Genomic DNA, 19,970 nt, shown 5'->3' on the forward strand with positions numbered 1-19,970 from the left:
GGTATATGGGCACGGGACTATGGGATGGAGGATATGTATGATGGGTATATGGGCACGGGACTATGGGATGGAGGATGTGTGATTGGTATATGGGCACGGGACTATGGGATGGAGGATGTGTGATGGGTATATGGGCACTGCACTATGGGATGGACGATATGTATGATGGGTATATGGGCACGGGACTATGGGATGGAGGATGTGTGATTGGTATATGGGCACGGGACTATGGGATGGAGGATATGTATGATGGGTATATGGGCACGGGACTATGGGATGGAGGATATGTATGATGGGTATATGGGCACGGGACTATGGGATGGAGGATATGTATGATGGGTATATGGGCACGGGACTATGAGATGGAGGATATGTATGATGGGTATATGGGCACGGGACTATGGGATGGAGGATGTGTGATTGGTATATGGGCACGGGACTATGGGATGGAGGATGTGTGATGGGTATATGGGCACGGGACTATGAGATGGAGGATATGTATGATGGGTATATGAGCACGGGACTATGGGATGGAGGATGTGTGATTGGTATATGGGCACGGGACTATGGGATGGAGGATGTGTGATGGGTATATGGGCACGGGACTATGGGATGAAGAATATGTATGATGGGTATCTGGGCACGGGACTATGGGATGGAGGATGTGTGATGGGTATATGGGCACGGGACTATGGGATGGAGGATATGTATGATGGGTATATGGGCAAGGGACTATGGGATGGAGGATATGTATGATGGGTATATGGGCACGGGACTGTGGGATGGAGGATATGTATGATGGGTATCTGGGCACGGGACTATGGGATGGAGGATGTGTGATGGGTATATGGGCACGGGACTATGGGATGGAGGATATGTATGATGGGTATCTGGGCACGGGACTATGGGATGGAGGATGTGTGATGGGTATCTGGGCACGGGACTATGGGATGGAGGATATGTATGATGGGTATATGGGCAAGGGACTATGGGATGGAGGATATGTATGATGGGTATATGGGCACGGGACTGTGGGATGGAGGATATGTATGATGGGTATATGGGCACGGGACTATGGGATGGAGGATGTGTGATTGGTATATGGGCACTCGACTATGGGATGGCGGATATGTATGATGGGTATATGGGCACGGGACTATGGGATGGAGGATATGTATGATGGGTATATGGGCACAGGACTATGGGATGGAGGATATGTATGATGGGTATATGGGCACGGGACTATGGGATGGACGATATGTATGATGGGTATATGGGCACTGCACTATGGGATGGAGGATATGTATGATGGGTATATGGGCACGGGACTATGGGATGGAGGATATGTATGATGGGTATATGGGCACGGGACTATGGGATGGAGGATATGTATGATGGGTATATGGGCACGGGACTATGAGATGGAGGATATGTATGATGGGTATATGGGCACGGGACTATGAGATGAAGGATGTGTGATGGGTATATGGGCACGGGACTATGGGATGGAGGATATGTATGATGGGTATATGGGCACGGGACTATGGGATGGAGGATATGTATGATGGGTATATGGGCACGGGACTATGGGATGGAGGATATGTATGATGGGTATATGGGCACGGGACTATGGGATGGAGGATATGTATGATGGGTATATGGGCATGTGACTATGGGATGGAGGATATGTATGATGGGTATATGGGCACGGGACTATGGGATGGAGGATGTGTGATGGGTATATGGGCACGGGACTATGGGATGGAGGATATGTATGATGGGTATATGGGCACGGGACTATGGGATGGAGGATATGTATGATGGGTATATGGGCATGGGACTATGAGATGAAGGATGTGTGATGGGTATATGGGCACTCGACTATGGAATGGTGGATATGTATGATGGGTATATGGGCACGGGACTATGGGATGGAGGATATGTATGATGGGTATATGGGCATGTGACTATGGGATGGAGGATATGTATGATGGGTATATGGGCACGGGACTATGGGATGGAGGATGTGTGATGGGTATATGGGCACGGGACTATGGGATGGAGGATATGTATGATGGGTATATGGGCACGGGACTATGGGATGGACGATATGTATGATGGGTATATGGGCACTGCACTATGGGATGGAGGATATGTATGATGGGTATATGGGCACGGGACTATGGGATGGAGGATATGTATGATGGGTATATGGGCACGGGACTATGGGATGGAGGATATGTATGATGGGTATATGGGCACGGGACTATGAGATGGAGGATATGTATGATGGGTATATGGGCACGGGACTATGAGATGAAGGATGTGTGATGGGTATATGGGCACGGGACTATGGGATGGAGGATATGTATGATGGGTATATGGGCACGGGACTATGGGATGGAGGATATGTATGATGGGTATATGGGCACGGGACTATGGGATGGAGGATATGTATGATGGGTATATGGGCACGGGACTATGGGATGGAGGATATGTATGATGGGTATATGGGCATGTGACTATGGGATGGAGGATATGTATGATGGGTATATGGGCACGGGACTATGGGATGGAGGATGTGTGATGGGTATATGGGCACGGGACTATGGGATGGAGGATATGTATGATGGGTATATGGGCACGGGACTATGAGATGAAGGATGTGTGATGGGTATATGGGCACTCGACTATGGAATGGTGGATATGTATGATGGGTATATGGGCACGGGACTATGGGATGGATATGTATGATGGGTATATGGGCACGGGACTATGGGATGGAGGATATGTATGATGGGTATATGGGCACGGAACTATGAGATGAAGGATGTGTGATGGGTATATGGTCACTCGACTATGGGATGGCGGATATGTATGATGGGTATATGGGCACGGGACTATGGGATGGCGGATATATATGATGGGTATATGGGAACGGGACGGCGTATATGTATGATGGGTATATGGGCACGGGACTATGCGATGGCGGATATGTATGATGGGTATATGGGCACGGGACTAAGGGATGGAGGATATGTATGATGGGTATATGGGCACGGGACTATGGGATGGAGGATGTGTGATTGGTATATGGGCACTTGACTATGGGATGGCGGATATGTATGATGGGTATATGGGCACGGGACTATGGGATGGAGGATGTGTGATTGGTATATGGGCACTCGACTATGGGATGGCGGATATGTATGATGGGTATATGGGCACGGGACTATGGGATGGCGGATATGTATGATGGGTATATGGGCACGGGACTATGGGATGGCGGATATGTATGATGGGTATATGGGCACTGGACTATGGGATGGAGGATATGTGATGGGTATATGGGCACTGGACTATGGGATGGTGGATATGTGATGGGTATATGGGCACTGGACTATGGGATGGAGGATATGTGATAGGTATATGGGCACTGGTCTATGGGATGGAGAATATGTATGATGGGTATATGGGCACAGGACTATGGGATGGAGGATATGTATGATGGGTATATGGGCACGGGACTATGGGATGGAGGATATGTATGATGGGTATATGGGAACGGGACTATGGGATGGAGGATATGTGTGATGGGTATATGGGCACGGGACTATGGGATGGAGGATGTGTGATGGGTATATGGGCACGGGACTATGGGATGGTGGATATATGTGATGGGTATATGGGCACGGGACTATGGGATGGAGGATATGTATGATGGGTATATGGGCACGGGACTATGGGATGGAGGATGTGTGATGGGTATATGGGCACGGGACTATGGGATGGAGAATATGTATGATGGGTATATGAGCAGGGGACTATGGGATGGCGGATATGTATGATGGGTATATGGGCACTGGACTATGGGATGGAGGATATGTGATGGGTATATGGGCACTGGACTATGGGATGGAGGATATGTGATAGGTATATGGGCACTGGTCTATGGGATGGAGAATATGTATGATGGGTATATGGGCACGGGACTATGGGATGGAGGATATGTGTGATGGGTATATGGGCACGGGACTATGGGATGGAGGATATGTATGATGGGTATATGGGAACGGGACTATGGGATGGAGGATATGTGTGATGGGTATATGGGCACGGGACTATGGGATGGAGGATGTATGATGGGTATATGGGCACGGGACTATGGGATGGAGGATGTATGATGGGTATATGGGCACGGGACTATGGGATGGAGGATGTGTGATGGGTATATGGGCACGGGACTATGGGATGGTGGATATATGTGATGGGTATATGGGCACGGGACTATGGGATGGAGGATATGTATGATGGGTATATGGGCACTGGACTATGGGATGGAGGATGTATGATGGGTATATGGGCACGGGACTATGGGATGGAGGATGTGTGATGGGTATATGGGCACGGGACTATGGGATGGAGAATATGTATGATGGGTATATGGGCACGGGACTATGGGATGGAGGATGTATGATGGGTATATGGGCACGGGACTATGGGATGGAGGATGTGTGATGGGTATATGGGCACGGGACTATGGGATGGAGAATATGTATGATGGGTATATGGGCACGGGACTATGGGATGGAGGATATGTATGATGGGTATATGGGCACTGGACTATGGGATGGAGGATGTGTGATTGGTATATGGGCACTGGACTATGGGATGGAGGATGTGTGATTGGTATATGGGCACTGGACTATGGGATGGAGAATATGTATGATGGGTATATGGGCACGGGACTATGGGATGGAGGATATGTATGATGGGTATATGGGCACTGGACTATGGGATGGAGGATGTGTGATTGGTATATGGGCACTGGACTATGGGATGGAGAATATGTATGATGGGTATATGGGCACGGGACTATGGGATGGTGGATATGTATGATGGGTATATGGGCACGGGACGATGGGATGGAGGATAATAATAATTTGTTATAACTAACCACAGTTAGTTACTATGCCTGGGCAGCGCCGGGCTCTTCAGCTAGTATTAAATAAAATAATGGCACAAGTGGCAAAAAAGGGTTGAGGGGCCTCGCGGGACCCCCATACAGACGATTGTCTGACTTCGAACATACCCTCAACATAAAGGTTTACAGGCACAGTGTCAGCTTCTGGTTGGTGAATTTCCCGGGGTCACCTAAATGTGACTGGAGCCACATACACCCTACAAGAGAGGCTGACGCCTCATAGCGATCGGGATCTCAGGATATGAAGATCGCAGGATCTCGTCTGTGATAAGATTCCTGATCCCCCGACATTGAAACAAAAACAGAGTGATGGTACCCGTAGTCAGGGTCAGTGAGTCCACGGAGCCCCAGTATCCGCAGAGCAATGAGCTGAATGGAGGCAAAGTAAGATCCAGGTGAAATCAAGAATATTAACAACTGTAACAAACCCTCAGCTGTGAGACGTCACAAATTCAACTACACAATGAGCCGAGTGTCTAATAATAACGATATCACATCTACAAGGGGCGGAAATCTGTAAACGGCTCTTCTTCCTCCCATTATAGGGACACAACGAGCGAATTGTGAGCAAAATGCAAAAATGGAAAATCCCCAGATACCATAATTACTGATTAATCGTAAATGTCCTAAAAGCCAAAACAGCTGTATACAAAGGAGATGCCCAGGTTATACCAGCTGTACATATATAATTATACACAGGAGATGCCCAGGTTATACCGGCTGTACATATATAATTATATACAGGAGATGCCCAGGTTATACCGGCTGTACATATATAATTATACACAGGAGATGCCCAGGTTATACCGGCTGTACATATATAATTATACACAGGAGATGCCCAGGTTATACCGGCTGTACATATATAATTATACACAGGAGATGCCCAGGTTATACCAGCTGTACATATATAATTATACACAGGAGATGCCCAGGTTATACCGGCTGTACATATATAATTATATACAGGAGATGCCCAGGTTATACCAGCTGTACATATATAATTATATACAGGAGATGCCCAGGTTATACCGGCTGTACATATATAATTATACACAGGAGATGCCCAGGTTATACCGGCTGTACATATATAATTATATACAGGAGATGCCCAGGTTATACCAGCTGTACATATATAATTACATACAGGAGATGCCCAGGTTATACCGGCTGTACATATATAATTATATACAGGAGATACCCAGGTTATACCGGCTGTACATATATAATTATATACAGGAGATACCCAGGTTATACCAGCTGTACATATATCATTATATACAGGAGATGCCCAGGTTATACCAGCTGTACATATATAATTATATACAGGAGATGCCCAGGTTATACCGGCTGTACATATATAATTATACACAGGAGATGCCCAGGTTATACCGGCTGTGCATATATAATTATATACAGGAGATGCCCAGGTTATACCAGCTGTACATATATCATTATATACAGGAGATGCCCAGGTTATACCAGCAGTACATATATAATTATATACAGGAGATGCCCAGGTTATACCGGCTGTACATATATAATTATACACAGGAGATGCCCAGGTTATACCGGCTGTACATATATAGAATCATAGAATCGTAGAGTTGGAAGGGACCTCCTGGGCCATCTGGTCCAACCCCCTGCTCAAAGCAGGATTCGCTAAATCATCCCAGTCAGATGTCTGTCCAGCCTCTGTTTGAAGACTTCCATTAAAGGAGAACTCACCACTTCTCGTGGCATCTTGTTTTACTCATTGATCACTCTAACTGTCAAAAAGTTTTTTCTAATATCTAATCTGTGTCTCCTCCCATTCAGTTTCATCCCATTGCTTCTAGTCTTTCCTTGTGCAAATGAGAATAAAGTTGATCCTTCTACAATGTGACAGCCCTTTTGATATTTGTAGACAGCTATTAAGTCTCCTCTCAGTCTTCTCTTCTGCAAACTAAACATTCCCAAATCCGGCAACCTATCCTCATAAGACAGGGTTTGCAGACCGGTCACCATTCTGGTTGCTCTTTTCTGAACTTGCTCCAGTTTGTTGATGTCTTTTTTAAAATGTGGTGCCCAAAATTATAATTATAAACAGGAGATGCCCAGGTTATACCGGCTGTACATATATCATTATATATAGGCGATGCCCAGGTTATACCAGCTGTACATATATCATTATATATAGGCGATGCCCAGGTTATACCAGCTGTACATATATAATTATATACAGGAGATGTCCAGGTTATACCAGCTGTACATATATCATTATATATAGGCGATGCCCAGGTTATACCAGCTGTACATATATCATTATATATAGGCGATGCCCAGGTTATACCAGCTGTACATATATAATTATACACAGGAGATGCCCAGGTTATACCGGCTGTACATATATAATTATAAACAGGAGATGCCCAGGTTATACCGGCTGTACATATATAATTATATACAGGAGATGCCCAGGTTATACCGGCTGTACATATATAATTATATACAGGAGATGCCCAGGTTATACCGGCTGTACATATATAATTATAAACAGGAGATGCCCAGGTTATACCGGCTGTACATATATAATTATACACAGGAGATGCTCAGGTTATACCGGCTGTACATATATAATTATACACAGGAGATGCCCAGGTTATACCGGCTGTACATATATAATTATATACAGGAGATGCCCAGGTTATACCGGCTGTACATATATAATTATATACAGGAGATGCCCAGGTTATACCAGCTGTACATATATCATTATATACAGGAGATGCCCAGGTTATACCAGCTGTACATATATAATTATATACAGGAGATGTCCAGGTTATACCGGCTGTACATATATAATTATATACAGGAGATGCCCAGGTTATACCGGCTGTACATATATAATTATATACAGGAGATGGCCAGGTAATACCGGATGTACATATATAATTATACACAGGAGATGGCCAGGTTATACCGGCTGCACATATATAATTATATACAGGATATTCCCAGGTTATACCAGCAGTACATATATAATTATATACAGGAGATGCCCAGGCTATACCGGCTGTACATATATAATTATATACAGGAGATGCCCAGGTTATACCGGCTGTACATATATAATTATATACAGGAGATGCCCAGGTTATACCAGCAGTACATATATAATTATATACAGGAGATGCCCAGGCTATACCGGCTGTACATATATAATTATATACAGGAGATGCCCAGGTTATACCGGCTGTACATATATAATTATATACAGGAGATGCCCAGGTTATACCAGCTGTACATATATAATTATATACAGGAGATGCCCAGGTTATACCGGCTGTACATATATAATTATATACAGGAGATGCCCAGGATATACCGGCTGTACATATATAATTATATACAGGAGATGCCCAGGATATACCGGCTGTACATATATAATTATATACAGGAGATGCCCAGGTTATACCGGCTGTACATATATAATTATATACAGGAGATGCCCAGGATATACCAGCTCTACATATATAATTATATACAGGAGATGCCCAGGTTATACCAGCTGTACATATATAATTATATACAGGGGATACCCAGGTTATACCGGCTGTACATATATAATTATATACAGGAGATGCCCAGGTTATACCGGCTGTACATATATAATTATATACAGGAGATGCCCAGGTTATACCGGCTGTACATATATAATTATATACAGGAGATGCCCAGGTTATACCAGCTGTACATATATAATTATATACAGGAGATGCCCAGGTTATACCGGCTGTACATATATAATTATATACAGGAGATGCCCAGGTTATACCGGCTGTACATATATAATTATATACAGGAGATGCCCAGGTTATACCGGCTGTACATATATAATTATATACAGGAGATGCCCAGGTTATACCAGCTGTACATGGCGCTATAATAATAATCGTACAGGAGATGCCCAGGTTATACCGGTTGTACATGTTGTGAGGCAGTGACTGGTGTTACATGTAGGGGGCGCTGTGTATTCCCTCAGGATGTGCACGGAGGTGTATTGAGGCCATGAGAGGGCATTGCGGTCACAGGCGTAGCTGTGGTTGCAATGCAGACTAAAGTGAGTATAGGTCTTGAACATGTTGGTTGTCCAAGGCAGATTTAGGGAAAACCTGCTCTGGCTTTTGGTGTTTTGAAACAGACTGTAAGATGGTAGTGGTGCAGTTTGTTTCATTCCCGGCCCGGGTTTTCCATGTGTGAGGCAACACAGGCAAGCAGAGCCAAACAGCTAAGGCAGCTGAATAGCCTGGCATCCACAGCAGTGCAGTCGCCCACAGCAACTGGTCTCAGGAGGTGGACGGGAGTGTTTATTGGCTGTAATCCAGAGGATATGGTTCCCGGCTGCGATCCGGAGGCGATCGTGTGCTGTGCATTATTTGTGAGTTAAACATTAAAGAGACTTTTGACTTGAACTTTTCTGCGTCACTGCATGTGGTGTTTCCGCTGCACTACATATGGTTGAAGAATGCAGGCAGTGTAAACTGAGGCATACCCCAAAGCGTGCTGCATGTCAGTCATTAAGCCTGCAAGGTTACAGTTCAAGCCTGCTGAAAAAGTGGTGGAGCTTTTGAAGCCGTTGGTCCTCACTCAGCGGCAGCAGCAGGAGCGGCAGCAGCAGGAGCGGCAGCAGCAAGAGGCGCTGCAGTTGTTTCAGGAGCAGCAAAAGAATAATGAGCTGATTCTGCAGCAGGTTGCGGCTCTGCGAGAGGCACCCTCCAAAGTGACCCCGACCCGTTCTGAGGCCCGGTACAAAGTCCGGACAGCGCCGAGGACGACATGGAGGCCTTCCTCCCCGTCTCCGAACGCACTGCAAAGCGGGAAAGTGTAGCGATGTCACAGTGGGCTGAAGTGGTGGCCCCTTTCTGATGGGAGATGCCCAGAAGGCTTACCTAGACCTCAGTTGGTAGGATGCCCTGGAATATGAGAAGCTGAGAGGTGAGATCCTTGCCTGACCGGGGCTTAATACATACAGTGGGGATAAAAAGTATTTAGACAGCCCCCAATTGTGCAAGTTCTCCCACTTATAAAGATGAGAGCGGCCTGTAGTTGACATCATAGGTGACCACAACTATGAGAGTCACAATGAGGAAACAAATCCAGAAAATCACCTTGTCTGATTTGGCGAGATTTATTTTTCAAACTATGGTGGAAAATAAGTATTTGGTCACCTAAAAACATGCAAGATTTCTGGCTCTCACAGACCTGTAACTTCTTCTGTAAGAGTCTCCTCTTTCCTCCACTCATTACCTGTAGTAATGACACCTGTTTGACCTTGTTATCAGTATAAGAGACACCTGTCCACACCCTCAAACAGTCTGACTCCAAACTCCACTATGGTGAAGACCAAAGAGCTGTCGAAGGACACCAGAAACAAAACTGTAGCCCTGCACCAGGCCGGGAAGACTGAACCTGCAATAGGCAAGCAGCTTGGTGTGATGAAATCAACTGTGGGAGCAATAATTAGAAAATGGAAGACATACAAGACCACTGATAATCTCCCTTGATCAGGGGCTCCATGCGAGATCTCACCCCGGGGGGTCAAAATGATCACAAGAACGGTGAGCAAAAATCCCAGAACCACACGGGGCGACCTAGTGAATGACCTGCATAGAGCTGGGACCACCGTAACAAAGGCTACCATCAGTAACACACTACGCTGCCAGGGACTCAGATCTTGCAGTGCCAGACGTGTCCCACTGCTTAAGCCTGTACATGTCCAGCCCCGTCTGAAGTTTGCTAGAGATCATTTGGATTATCCAGAAGACTATTGGGAGAATGTAATACAGGCTGATGAAACCAAAGTAGAACTGTTTGGTAGAAACAAAACTTGTCGTGTTTGGAGGAGACAGAATGCTCAGTTGCATCCAAAGAACACCATACCTACTGTGAAGCATGGAGGAGGCAACATCATGCTTAGGAGCTGTTTCTATGCAAAGGGACCAGGATGACTGATCCGTGTACATGAAAGAATGAATGGGGTCATGTATCGTGAGATTTTGAGTGCAAACCTCCTTCCATCAGCAAGGGCATTGAAGATGAAACATGGATGGGTCTTTCAGCATGATAATGATGACAAGCACACCGCCAGGGCAATGAAGGAGTGGCTTTGTAAGAAGCATATGAAGGTCCTGGAGTGGCCTAGCCAGTCTCCAGATCTCAACCCCATAGAAAACCTTTGGAGGGATTTCAAAGTCCGTGTTGCCCTGCAACAGGCCCAAAACATCACTGCTCAAGAGGAGATCTGCATGGAGGAATGGGCCAACATACCAACAACAGTGTGTGGCAACCTTGTGAAGACTTACAGAAAACGTTTGACCTCTGTCATTGCCAACAAAGGATATCACAAAGTATTGAACTTTTGTTAATGACCAAATACTTTTTTCCACCATAATCTGCAAAATAAATATTCCCAAATCAGACAAGGTGATTTTCTGGATTTGTTTCCTCACTGTGGCTCTCAGAGTTGTGGTCACCTATGATGTCACTTACAGGCCGCTCTCATCTTTATAAGGGGGAGAACTTGCACAATTGGTGACTAAATACGTTTTTCCCCTCTGTCTGTGCGGCTCAGCGGGTGTACCAGTGGTCCTTTGTGGAGTCTCATCGGTCTCAGGCATACGACTTGCAACAGCTGGTAAAAAAATGACTCCAGCCTGAGACCTTGACCCCACCCCAGATGGCAGAGGGTGGTGGTCGACTGACTGGTGAGGGCACAGGAATGGGTGGGACAAGGGGACACAGGCACAGGGACTGGCGGAGCGGTATACAGCCACTCAGGACTTTCTACGGGACACTGCTCCACTTCGGCTGTCATGTAAGGCTCCGCCAGTCCAGGAGCCTGGGAAAAGTCCAGAAACCTCTGTTGGAGCTAACCAGGACCGAGTGACAAACGGCCCCAAGGTATAGTCATGCCGCAGCAATCAGGTGCTGGCGGTGCCGAGGGCCCGGCCATGTGGCTGCGAACTGCCCGCTGGTATCTGAGCCCATGGACTGCGGGTATGGTCGCCATATGTCTATGTAAGCCCAGCCAGTCCGTACCAAAACTACAAGCACTGCCGACAATGAACCCCCGATGTGCCAGGCACTCGTGAATGGGTGCCAGAGGCTCTCCTAGACTCGGGGAGCTCAGTGACTTTGGTGCATGGGTCCCTTGTTCCGGGCTGCGATCCGGAGGAGATCGCATGCTCTGCAGAGAGTTCTGCTTTGGACTTTGCTGGGTCGCTGCCTCGTCACTGCACACGGTGCCACCGCTGCACCACAATATATCATTATACTGGACACACACAGTATAAAGTCACTGGAATCTCCAAGTAATAAAACATCCTGGAAATTGGGTGTCAGCAGTGGGTTCCTCAGCTGCGCTGTAGACTTGTCAGCGGTGTGATATATTCCCCATATATATGTAACACCCCTTTAGGGCTACCACGGTACACTGGGTGTTATGGGGGTCTCACCTCTCTAGGGCGCTGTGCCTCCACTAGAATCTTGACTGGAGCTCTCTCTCTGGGACTGCAGAAGAACAGGTATCTTCTGCCAGGGGCTGATTCGGGAAACCCCTGCCACAGCTCAGTACACACTCAGGGACCAGGAGTAAAACCGTTTAACAGGTTTATTGCTACGCAGCAGAATTGAGGTGGGTTTAAAGGAATAACATACAAGACAAGTAACGGTGCTCTATAAAAGTCATATACCCATCACAGTCTACTTCTACTCCGACTCTGCAAATATAACGTAGCAGGTTCCCCCTCTTTGGTATTAACTCAGTCCAAACGTTGGGGCCCACTTGCCGCGGATGTTGGCGCGCAAATTAGAACCGTTAGTGCACTTAGATGAATATTACTGTCAATAGTCTGGGTTGTAGTGTACTCACTGTAAATAGTGCTGGTAGAACCACAAGTCTCAGAAGGGCACTCACTGTGTGTCTCAAACGGTCGGAGGGTTCTCTGGACACCTGCTGGGGGCGGCAGGATTTAGGCCTTTATGCGGTGGGAGTGCCGGCAGAACTCTCCGGGTCTTTGATGTTAATTTCCTCATAGGGTGACAGGACCGCGCACTCTCCAGCAGCACGGGTATCTCAGCGGGGGCCGCTACACACTGCAGCGTAGAGGAATGCAGATCCACACCGCTCCGTCTCTCACAGCAAGCTGCCACGCTCCTTCTCCTCCGAACATTTACTTTCACTTTCTCCCCATCCCCCTCCTCCTCCAATCCACTCTCTCTCCTTCTATCCTTCCAGGCCGTGTCATCTGACTGAAACAAGGGTGCCTGGGAATTGTAGTCCACTGCCGCTCAGGGGAAAAATGGTTAATGTCTGTAGGTCCCTGCTTAACAGCCGCTGCAAAATTCTTCTTCGTGTCTGTAAGCTCCAGTATACCGGTAGCTGCTCTGACCATTCCCTGTGCAGGTGTTACATTTAACATCCAGATAATATAAGGGGGATAATACTCTGCAGGTGCAGATGTTTCACTAATTAAGTGACCCCCATAACCTCCATAGAGAATGTAATAAGGACATACATGAATCCCACGCACCTGCTGTATTTAGGCTCCTCCCCTTCTCCTAGGCTCCGCCTTCAGCCTACATACTGCCATTTCCCAATGATGCTACTGGGATGTATCTATAGGTTTTTGGTCTTGCTGTGATGTCATCATCTCTCCACTTTGACTTTCTGCTGAGATTGTGACATTCAGAGCCCAAACAGAATGTAAGCTGCGAGCACGGACCCCACGCTATTTGGTATCTGAGTTCTGCTTATTCTATAACGTCTTTATTGTCTGTACAAGTCTCCCCTAACATTATAAAGTGCAGCGGAATATGTTGGCGCTATAAAAAATATTATTATAAATAAGCAGTGTTGCAGTGTAAAGCACTAACTACAACGACTACAGCTATGTGGCAATAGAGCAGAACTGCAGTTCAAAGCATGGTGGAGGGAGAGAATAGCAGCCTGGGCCTCATGGTAAAAGATAAACCTATAGAATTGTGAATGCTGCTCTACATGTGACTGGAGCACGCAACTCAAGAAAGGAAAAGAAAGAAAAATGGAAAAGTAAGAAATGCTGGAAAAGGAGCAGGAAAAAAGAAGAAAAGAGCAAGAAGAGCAGGAAAAAGCAGGACAAGAGACGGTAAAGAGCAGGAAAAAGAGCAAAAGGGCAGATAAATAGTAGGAAAATAGCAGGAAAAGGAGAAGGAAAAAGAACAGGAAAATAGCAAGAAAAGAGCAGTTATTTCTGGCAGCGACGACACCAAATATTTACAGAAGATGCATAAAACTTTATAGAGTCATAAATGCAAACTAACAACAAACAAATCATAAACATAAAATCACAAAAGACGGGAACTGAGAGCGAAGTAAAATCAGAGCAACAGACATCAGGAGAGGAAAACCGCAGAGATCTGACGGCAGAGCGGCGCCTTGTCTACACAGCGCCATATTCTCTGCTCACATATTGACCAGTAGGCAAAGGGTTAACGCATAATAGAATTCAGAACTGATAGCTTCGTTGCAAATTTAAAGATTTCTCTCACTGAGAAGTGCTGGAGGCTGTATATGCCATGACTGTTAGATTCTTCTTACCTCCTCCGGGACGATGGTGAGCGGATATTTGTCATCTGACAGGAAGTTGAATATAGTCCACACCTTGAAGGCGCTGTCCTCACTGATGCACAGGGGGCTTCTCGGCAGGTGCTTCTTAGCACAGAGAGTCCAGCACATCTTATAAAACTCCACCTTGTCAAAGTCTCCGGATACCTAGAAAAACAGGTTAAAAAAAAGTCTGTTAACGTGAAATATTAACATTTACATCCCATATGGCAGACAGGATCTTATCATGTATCTCTGTATACAGGGAGCTCCCCCTAGTGGTGACTGCAGACAGGATCTTATCATGTATCTCTGTATACAGGGAGCTCCCCCTAGTGGTAACTGCAGACAGGATCTTATCATGTATCTCTGTATACAGGGAGCTCCCCCTAGTGGTGGCTGCAGACAGCTTATCATGTATCTCTGTATATAGGGAGCTCCCCCTAGTGGTGGCTGCAGATAGGATCTAATCATGTATCTCTGTATACAGGGAGCTCCCCCTAGTGGTGGCTGCAGATAGGATCTAATCATGTATCTCTGTATACAGGGAGCTCCCCCTAGTCTGTAAACAGGGAGCTCCCCCTAGTGGTGACTGCAGACAGGATCTTATGTATCTCTGTATACAGGGAGCTCTCCCTAGTGGTGGCTACAGACAGGAGGTTGGGTGAATTTGGATTGGCTTTCTCTTTTATTTATTTTTCTGCATTCTATCGATCCCGCACAATTAGTCCTTACTATGACTTTGCACACTGAGATTTGGGATATTTCAGCCGATTTAGGTTTCCATTTTTTCTAACAGACAATAACTTTCTGTAGCGACAATTAAGGGTTAAGTGTCCAGTGCAGAAGACATTACATTTGGACACTGGGGTGGGGGATGCCGGACTGTGAGGCCCCTTCTTCATCCCCCAGAGATACATGTTATAAGATGAAGTTGTTCCTCTGGGCTCGGGGCCAGCCCCCCGGGTTCACAATGAGCCCCCTGTTACTCAGCTCATTCCCTTTTCAGTGAGATCAATAATTCATTTGCATCTGTGAAAAGCAAGAACTTTCTTCAAAATCTTGGCCGATCTCCCCCATCCACCTATAAAAGAGGGGCGCTCAGAGGCGGCCGGGAATGTTCACAACATCTTCAGGCTTTTATTATGGAAATCTGGAGCCTGTGGTTACCGCAACGCAGCGAAGAAATGTGGGGCGAGACCGCCACCAAAACTCTGAGCAGATCTGAGACGCCAGAGGGTCGGACCCCCAAATCTGCACTTAACCAATAAATCTGGTGAAAATGGCGGAAAATGTTGGTTTTGATTTTATTTTGCAGTTTTCCATCCTTCTTCACAACCAACCATTGGCTCCAATCCTGCTGGTCCTGGAGCTCGGGGGCAGCGCTGCCGCTCCGTGGTCACCCATGGTCTCCGCTCAACCTTGGCGGATGTATCAGATTTCAGAATGTATTTCCAATCCTTGAGCCTCAGAGCAGAGATCTCACCGGGGAAATCCAGGGTGTTCGTCGTCTAATAACGAGACTTTCCGATCCGTGACGCCGGTGACTCACGTCCTCGCTGGACGTTTCCTGTAGATATTTCTGGGTGGGTGAATGAGACGGAGACTTTCAGAAATCCTTTATTGCCATCGACTGTACACATGAAGGTGCAGGGACGACGAGTTTCAGGACCCCCATTTATTACACAGCGTCTCGCTCTGTAGGACCCCACGTGTCACAGTGATTCCCCAATACTCACTCCAGTTACAGCTGTGCAATATTGTGTTTGTCCTCAGGTGGCGCTGCACGCAAAGTGAACGCTCGCTCAAGATCCCTCCAGATAGAGACTGATCACTGGAGGACACTGGTGACCATGTCATCAAATCAATGGAGACGTTCTCCTCCTCTCAACAGTGCAGCCCCCCCCATGTTCCCAGTGCGGACCCCTATTCATTGGGGACTCCCCAACGCGACCCCCTCAGCTAACGAGTGTGGCTCCCTCGTTTGACCAGTGCAACCACCTCAACTCCCCAACATGGCCCCCTTGGCTCCCCCTGAACAGGCTCCTCATCTTCCAGCAGAAACTTGCCTCCCCTTTATGACCCGCTTGACAGCCCAGTACAAACCTCTCAGCTCCCCAGCACCCAGCACAGACCCCTCGGCTCCCCAGCACCCAGCACAGACCCCTCGGCTCCCCAGCACCCAGCACAGACCCCTCGGCTCCCCAGCACCCAGCACAGACCCCTCGGCTCCCCAGCACCCAGCACAGACCCCTCGGCTCCCCAGCACCCAGCACAGACCCCTCGGCTCCCCAGCACCCAGCACAGACCCCTCGGCTCCCCAGCACCCAGCACAGACCCCTCGGCTCCCCAGCACCCAGCACAGACCCCTCGGCTCCCCAGCACCCAGCACAGACCCCTCGGCTCCCCAACACCCAGCACAGACCCCTCAGCTCCCCAGCACCCAGCACAGGCCCCCTCGTCTCTCCAACACAGTCCCATCATCTCTACAGCTCGGGCCCCCTCAGCTCCTGTGTGGCCCCAACGCGACCCCCTCAGCTAACAAGTGTGGCTCCCTCGTCTGACCAGCGCAACCACCTCAAATCCCCAACATGGCCCCCTCGGCTCCCCCAGCACAGGCCCCCCTCGGCTCCCCCAGCACAGGCCCCCCTCGGCTCCCCCAGCACAGGCCCCCCTCGGCTCCCCCAGCACAGGCCCCCCTCGGCTCCCCCAGCACAGGCCCCCCTCGGCTCCCCCAGCACAGGCCCCCCTCAGATCCCCCAGCACAGGCCCCCCTCAGATCCTCCAGCACAGGCCCCCCTCAGATCCCCCAGCACAGGCCCCCCTCAGATCCCCCAGCACAGGCCCCCCTCAGATCCCCCAGCACAGGCCCCCCTCAGATCCCCCAGCACAGGCCCCCCTCAGATCCCCCAGCACAGGCCCCCTCGGACCCCCCAGCACAGGCCCCCCTCAGATCCCCCAGCACAGGCCCCCTCGGACCCCCCAGCACAGGCCCCCTCGGATCCCCCAGCACAGGCCCCCTCGGATCCCCCAGCACAGGCCCCCTCGGACCCCCCAGCACAGGCCCCCTCGGCTCCCCCAGCACAGGCCCCCTCGGCTCCCCCAGCACAGGCCCCCTCGGATCCCCCAGCACAGGCCCCCCCGGATCCCCCAGCACAGGCCCCCTCGGACCCCCCAGCACAGGCCCCCCTCGGCCCCCCCAGCACAGGCTCCCCCAGCACAGGCCCCCCTCGGCTCCCCCAGCACAGGCTCCCCCAGCACAGGCCCCCCTCGGCTCCCCCAGCACAGGCCCCCTCGGCTCCCCCAGCACAGGCCCCCTCGGCTCCCCCAGCACAGGCCCCCTCGGACCCCCCAGCACAGGCCCCCTCGGACCCCCCAGCACAGGCCCCCTCGGATCCCCCAGCACAGGCCCCCTCAGATCCCCCAGCACAGGCCCCCTCGGACCCCCCAGCACAGGCCCCCTCGGCTCCCCCAGCACAGGCCCCCTCGGACCCCCCAGCACAGGCCCCCTCGGCTCCCAGCACACCATAGGTTGGTCCAAACATGTGTCCCAAGTACGATATTCCAGGGGCGATTGTGTAGAATGATGGCGTCAGATGAGGGACTGGAGTTACTTCGGAGGACGATGCCCAAACGTGACGAGCAGAAATATTTTGTCATTAATATTCTATAAACGATTCTATTAGAAAGTTTCCAAGAACATAAATTGTCTGAACGACGTGAAATAACTCGGAGACGACTAAACCCATCATGTCCTCGGCACAGGATCGCTGTCGGAAACATTTCACTCACATCCGTCCGGAAACCTTCCCGCATGTGAAGGCGCGGCGCTGACACTTCAGGGTAAGGCCATGTTCACACACGGCTTTTCTGCAGCGTTTTTTTTCTGTGTTTTATTCTGCATTTTACAGTGACAGGAAAAGCCACAAGATCTCAGACGTCTGCGGCTCACGGATCGCTTTCTGACGGATCTGAAGCGCTGCGGGGTTTGGGGGAATCGGCAGCCTCATTTCTTCCTACAGGATTTTTTACTCAAGAAAATAATGAGAAAATGGAAAAACGCAGAACAACATTCTTGGTGAAGAAAACTAAGATTATTCACAACAATTATAGACAAATCACCCAAATAATCAGCACCAAAGAAACGCAGCAAAAACCCGGCAATCAGCGGCGGGTTGTGAGCTGCATTATTATTACGGAAAGTAAAAGTTCTGGCTGCAAAAAGAAAAGCTCCGTGTGAACAAAGCCGAAGTATTAGAAAGCGTCACTGTATCATTCCATAAAGTGCTGAAAGCAAGTCTGGACATCAATCATGTGGAAGCCAAAGGTGCGAGAGAAATGTGCGGCGAACAGAGCGGCGCTCACCTTATCCAGGATGAATTTATTCAGATACGGCATGTATCCCTGGTTAGACACCGGACCTTCATCATCATCCCGGAAATGTTCCTCCAAAGCCACAGGATCATGCGGGACGTGCAGCAACGTGCAGAGATTGTGAGAGAGAACCTGAGGAGAACAAATAAAGGGGACAGAAAGTCACCAACATGTCAGACATTAAATCCTGTATACCGAGCCACTGTGTCCTGCATTATACCCCAGAGCTGCACTCACTATTCTGCTGGTGCAGTCACTGTACATACATTACATTACTGATCCTGAGTTACATCCTGTATTATACTCCAGAGCTGCACTCACTATTCTGCTGGTGCAGTCACTGTGTACATACATTACTGATCCTGAGTTACATCCTGTATTATACCCCAGAGCTGCACTCACTATTCTGCTGGTGCAGTCACTGTGTATATACATTACATTACTGATCCTGAGTTACCTCCTGTATTATACTCCAGAGCTGTACTCACTATTCTGCTAGTACAATCACTGTGTACATACATTACTGATCCTGAGTTACATCCTGTATTATACCCCAGAGCTGTACTCACTATTCTGCTAGTACAGTCACTGTGTACATACATTACATTACTGATCCTGAGTTACATCCTGTATTATACCCCAGAGCTGCACTCACTATTCTGCTGGTGCAGTCACTGTGTACATACATTACATTACTGATCCTGAGTTACATCCTGTATTATACTCCAGAGCTGCACTCACTATTCTGCTGGTGCAGTCACTGTGTACATACATTACATTACTGATCCTGAGTTACCTCCTGTATTATACTCCAGAGCTGCACTCACTATTCTGCTGGTGCAGTCACTGTGCACATACATTACATTACTGATCCTGAGTTACATCCTGTATTATACCCCAGAGCTGCACTCACTATTCTGCTGGTGCAGTCACTGTGTACATACACTACATTACTGATCCTGAGTTACATCCTGTATTATACCCCAG

General features: G+C 48.4%; 1 protein-coding gene across 1 annotated transcript in view; it reads right to left on the reverse strand.

Moving 5' to 3' along the window:
- SWAP70 (switching B cell complex subunit SWAP70) overlaps window positions 1-19,970 on the reverse strand; it is an 81,533-nt gene that overhangs the window by 40,289 nt on the left and 21,274 nt on the right. The window contains exons 2-3 of the mRNA XM_073561633.1: window positions 18,975-19,115; window positions 14,604-14,777 (exon numbers count right to left, since the gene is read on the reverse strand). Coding sequence (XP_073417734.1) covers window positions 14,604-14,777; window positions 18,975-19,115 — 315 coding nt within the window. The remainder of the gene's footprint in view (window positions 1-14,603; window positions 14,778-18,974; window positions 19,116-19,970) is intronic.

The sequence above is a fragment of the Dendrobates tinctorius genome, unplaced genomic scaffold, assembly GCF_039654945.1.
Source record: "Dendrobates tinctorius isolate UK_male_01 unplaced genomic scaffold, ASM3965494v1 ptg000323l, whole genome shotgun sequence".
Taxonomy (NCBI): domain Eukaryota; kingdom Metazoa; phylum Chordata; class Amphibia; order Anura; family Dendrobatidae; genus Dendrobates; species Dendrobates tinctorius.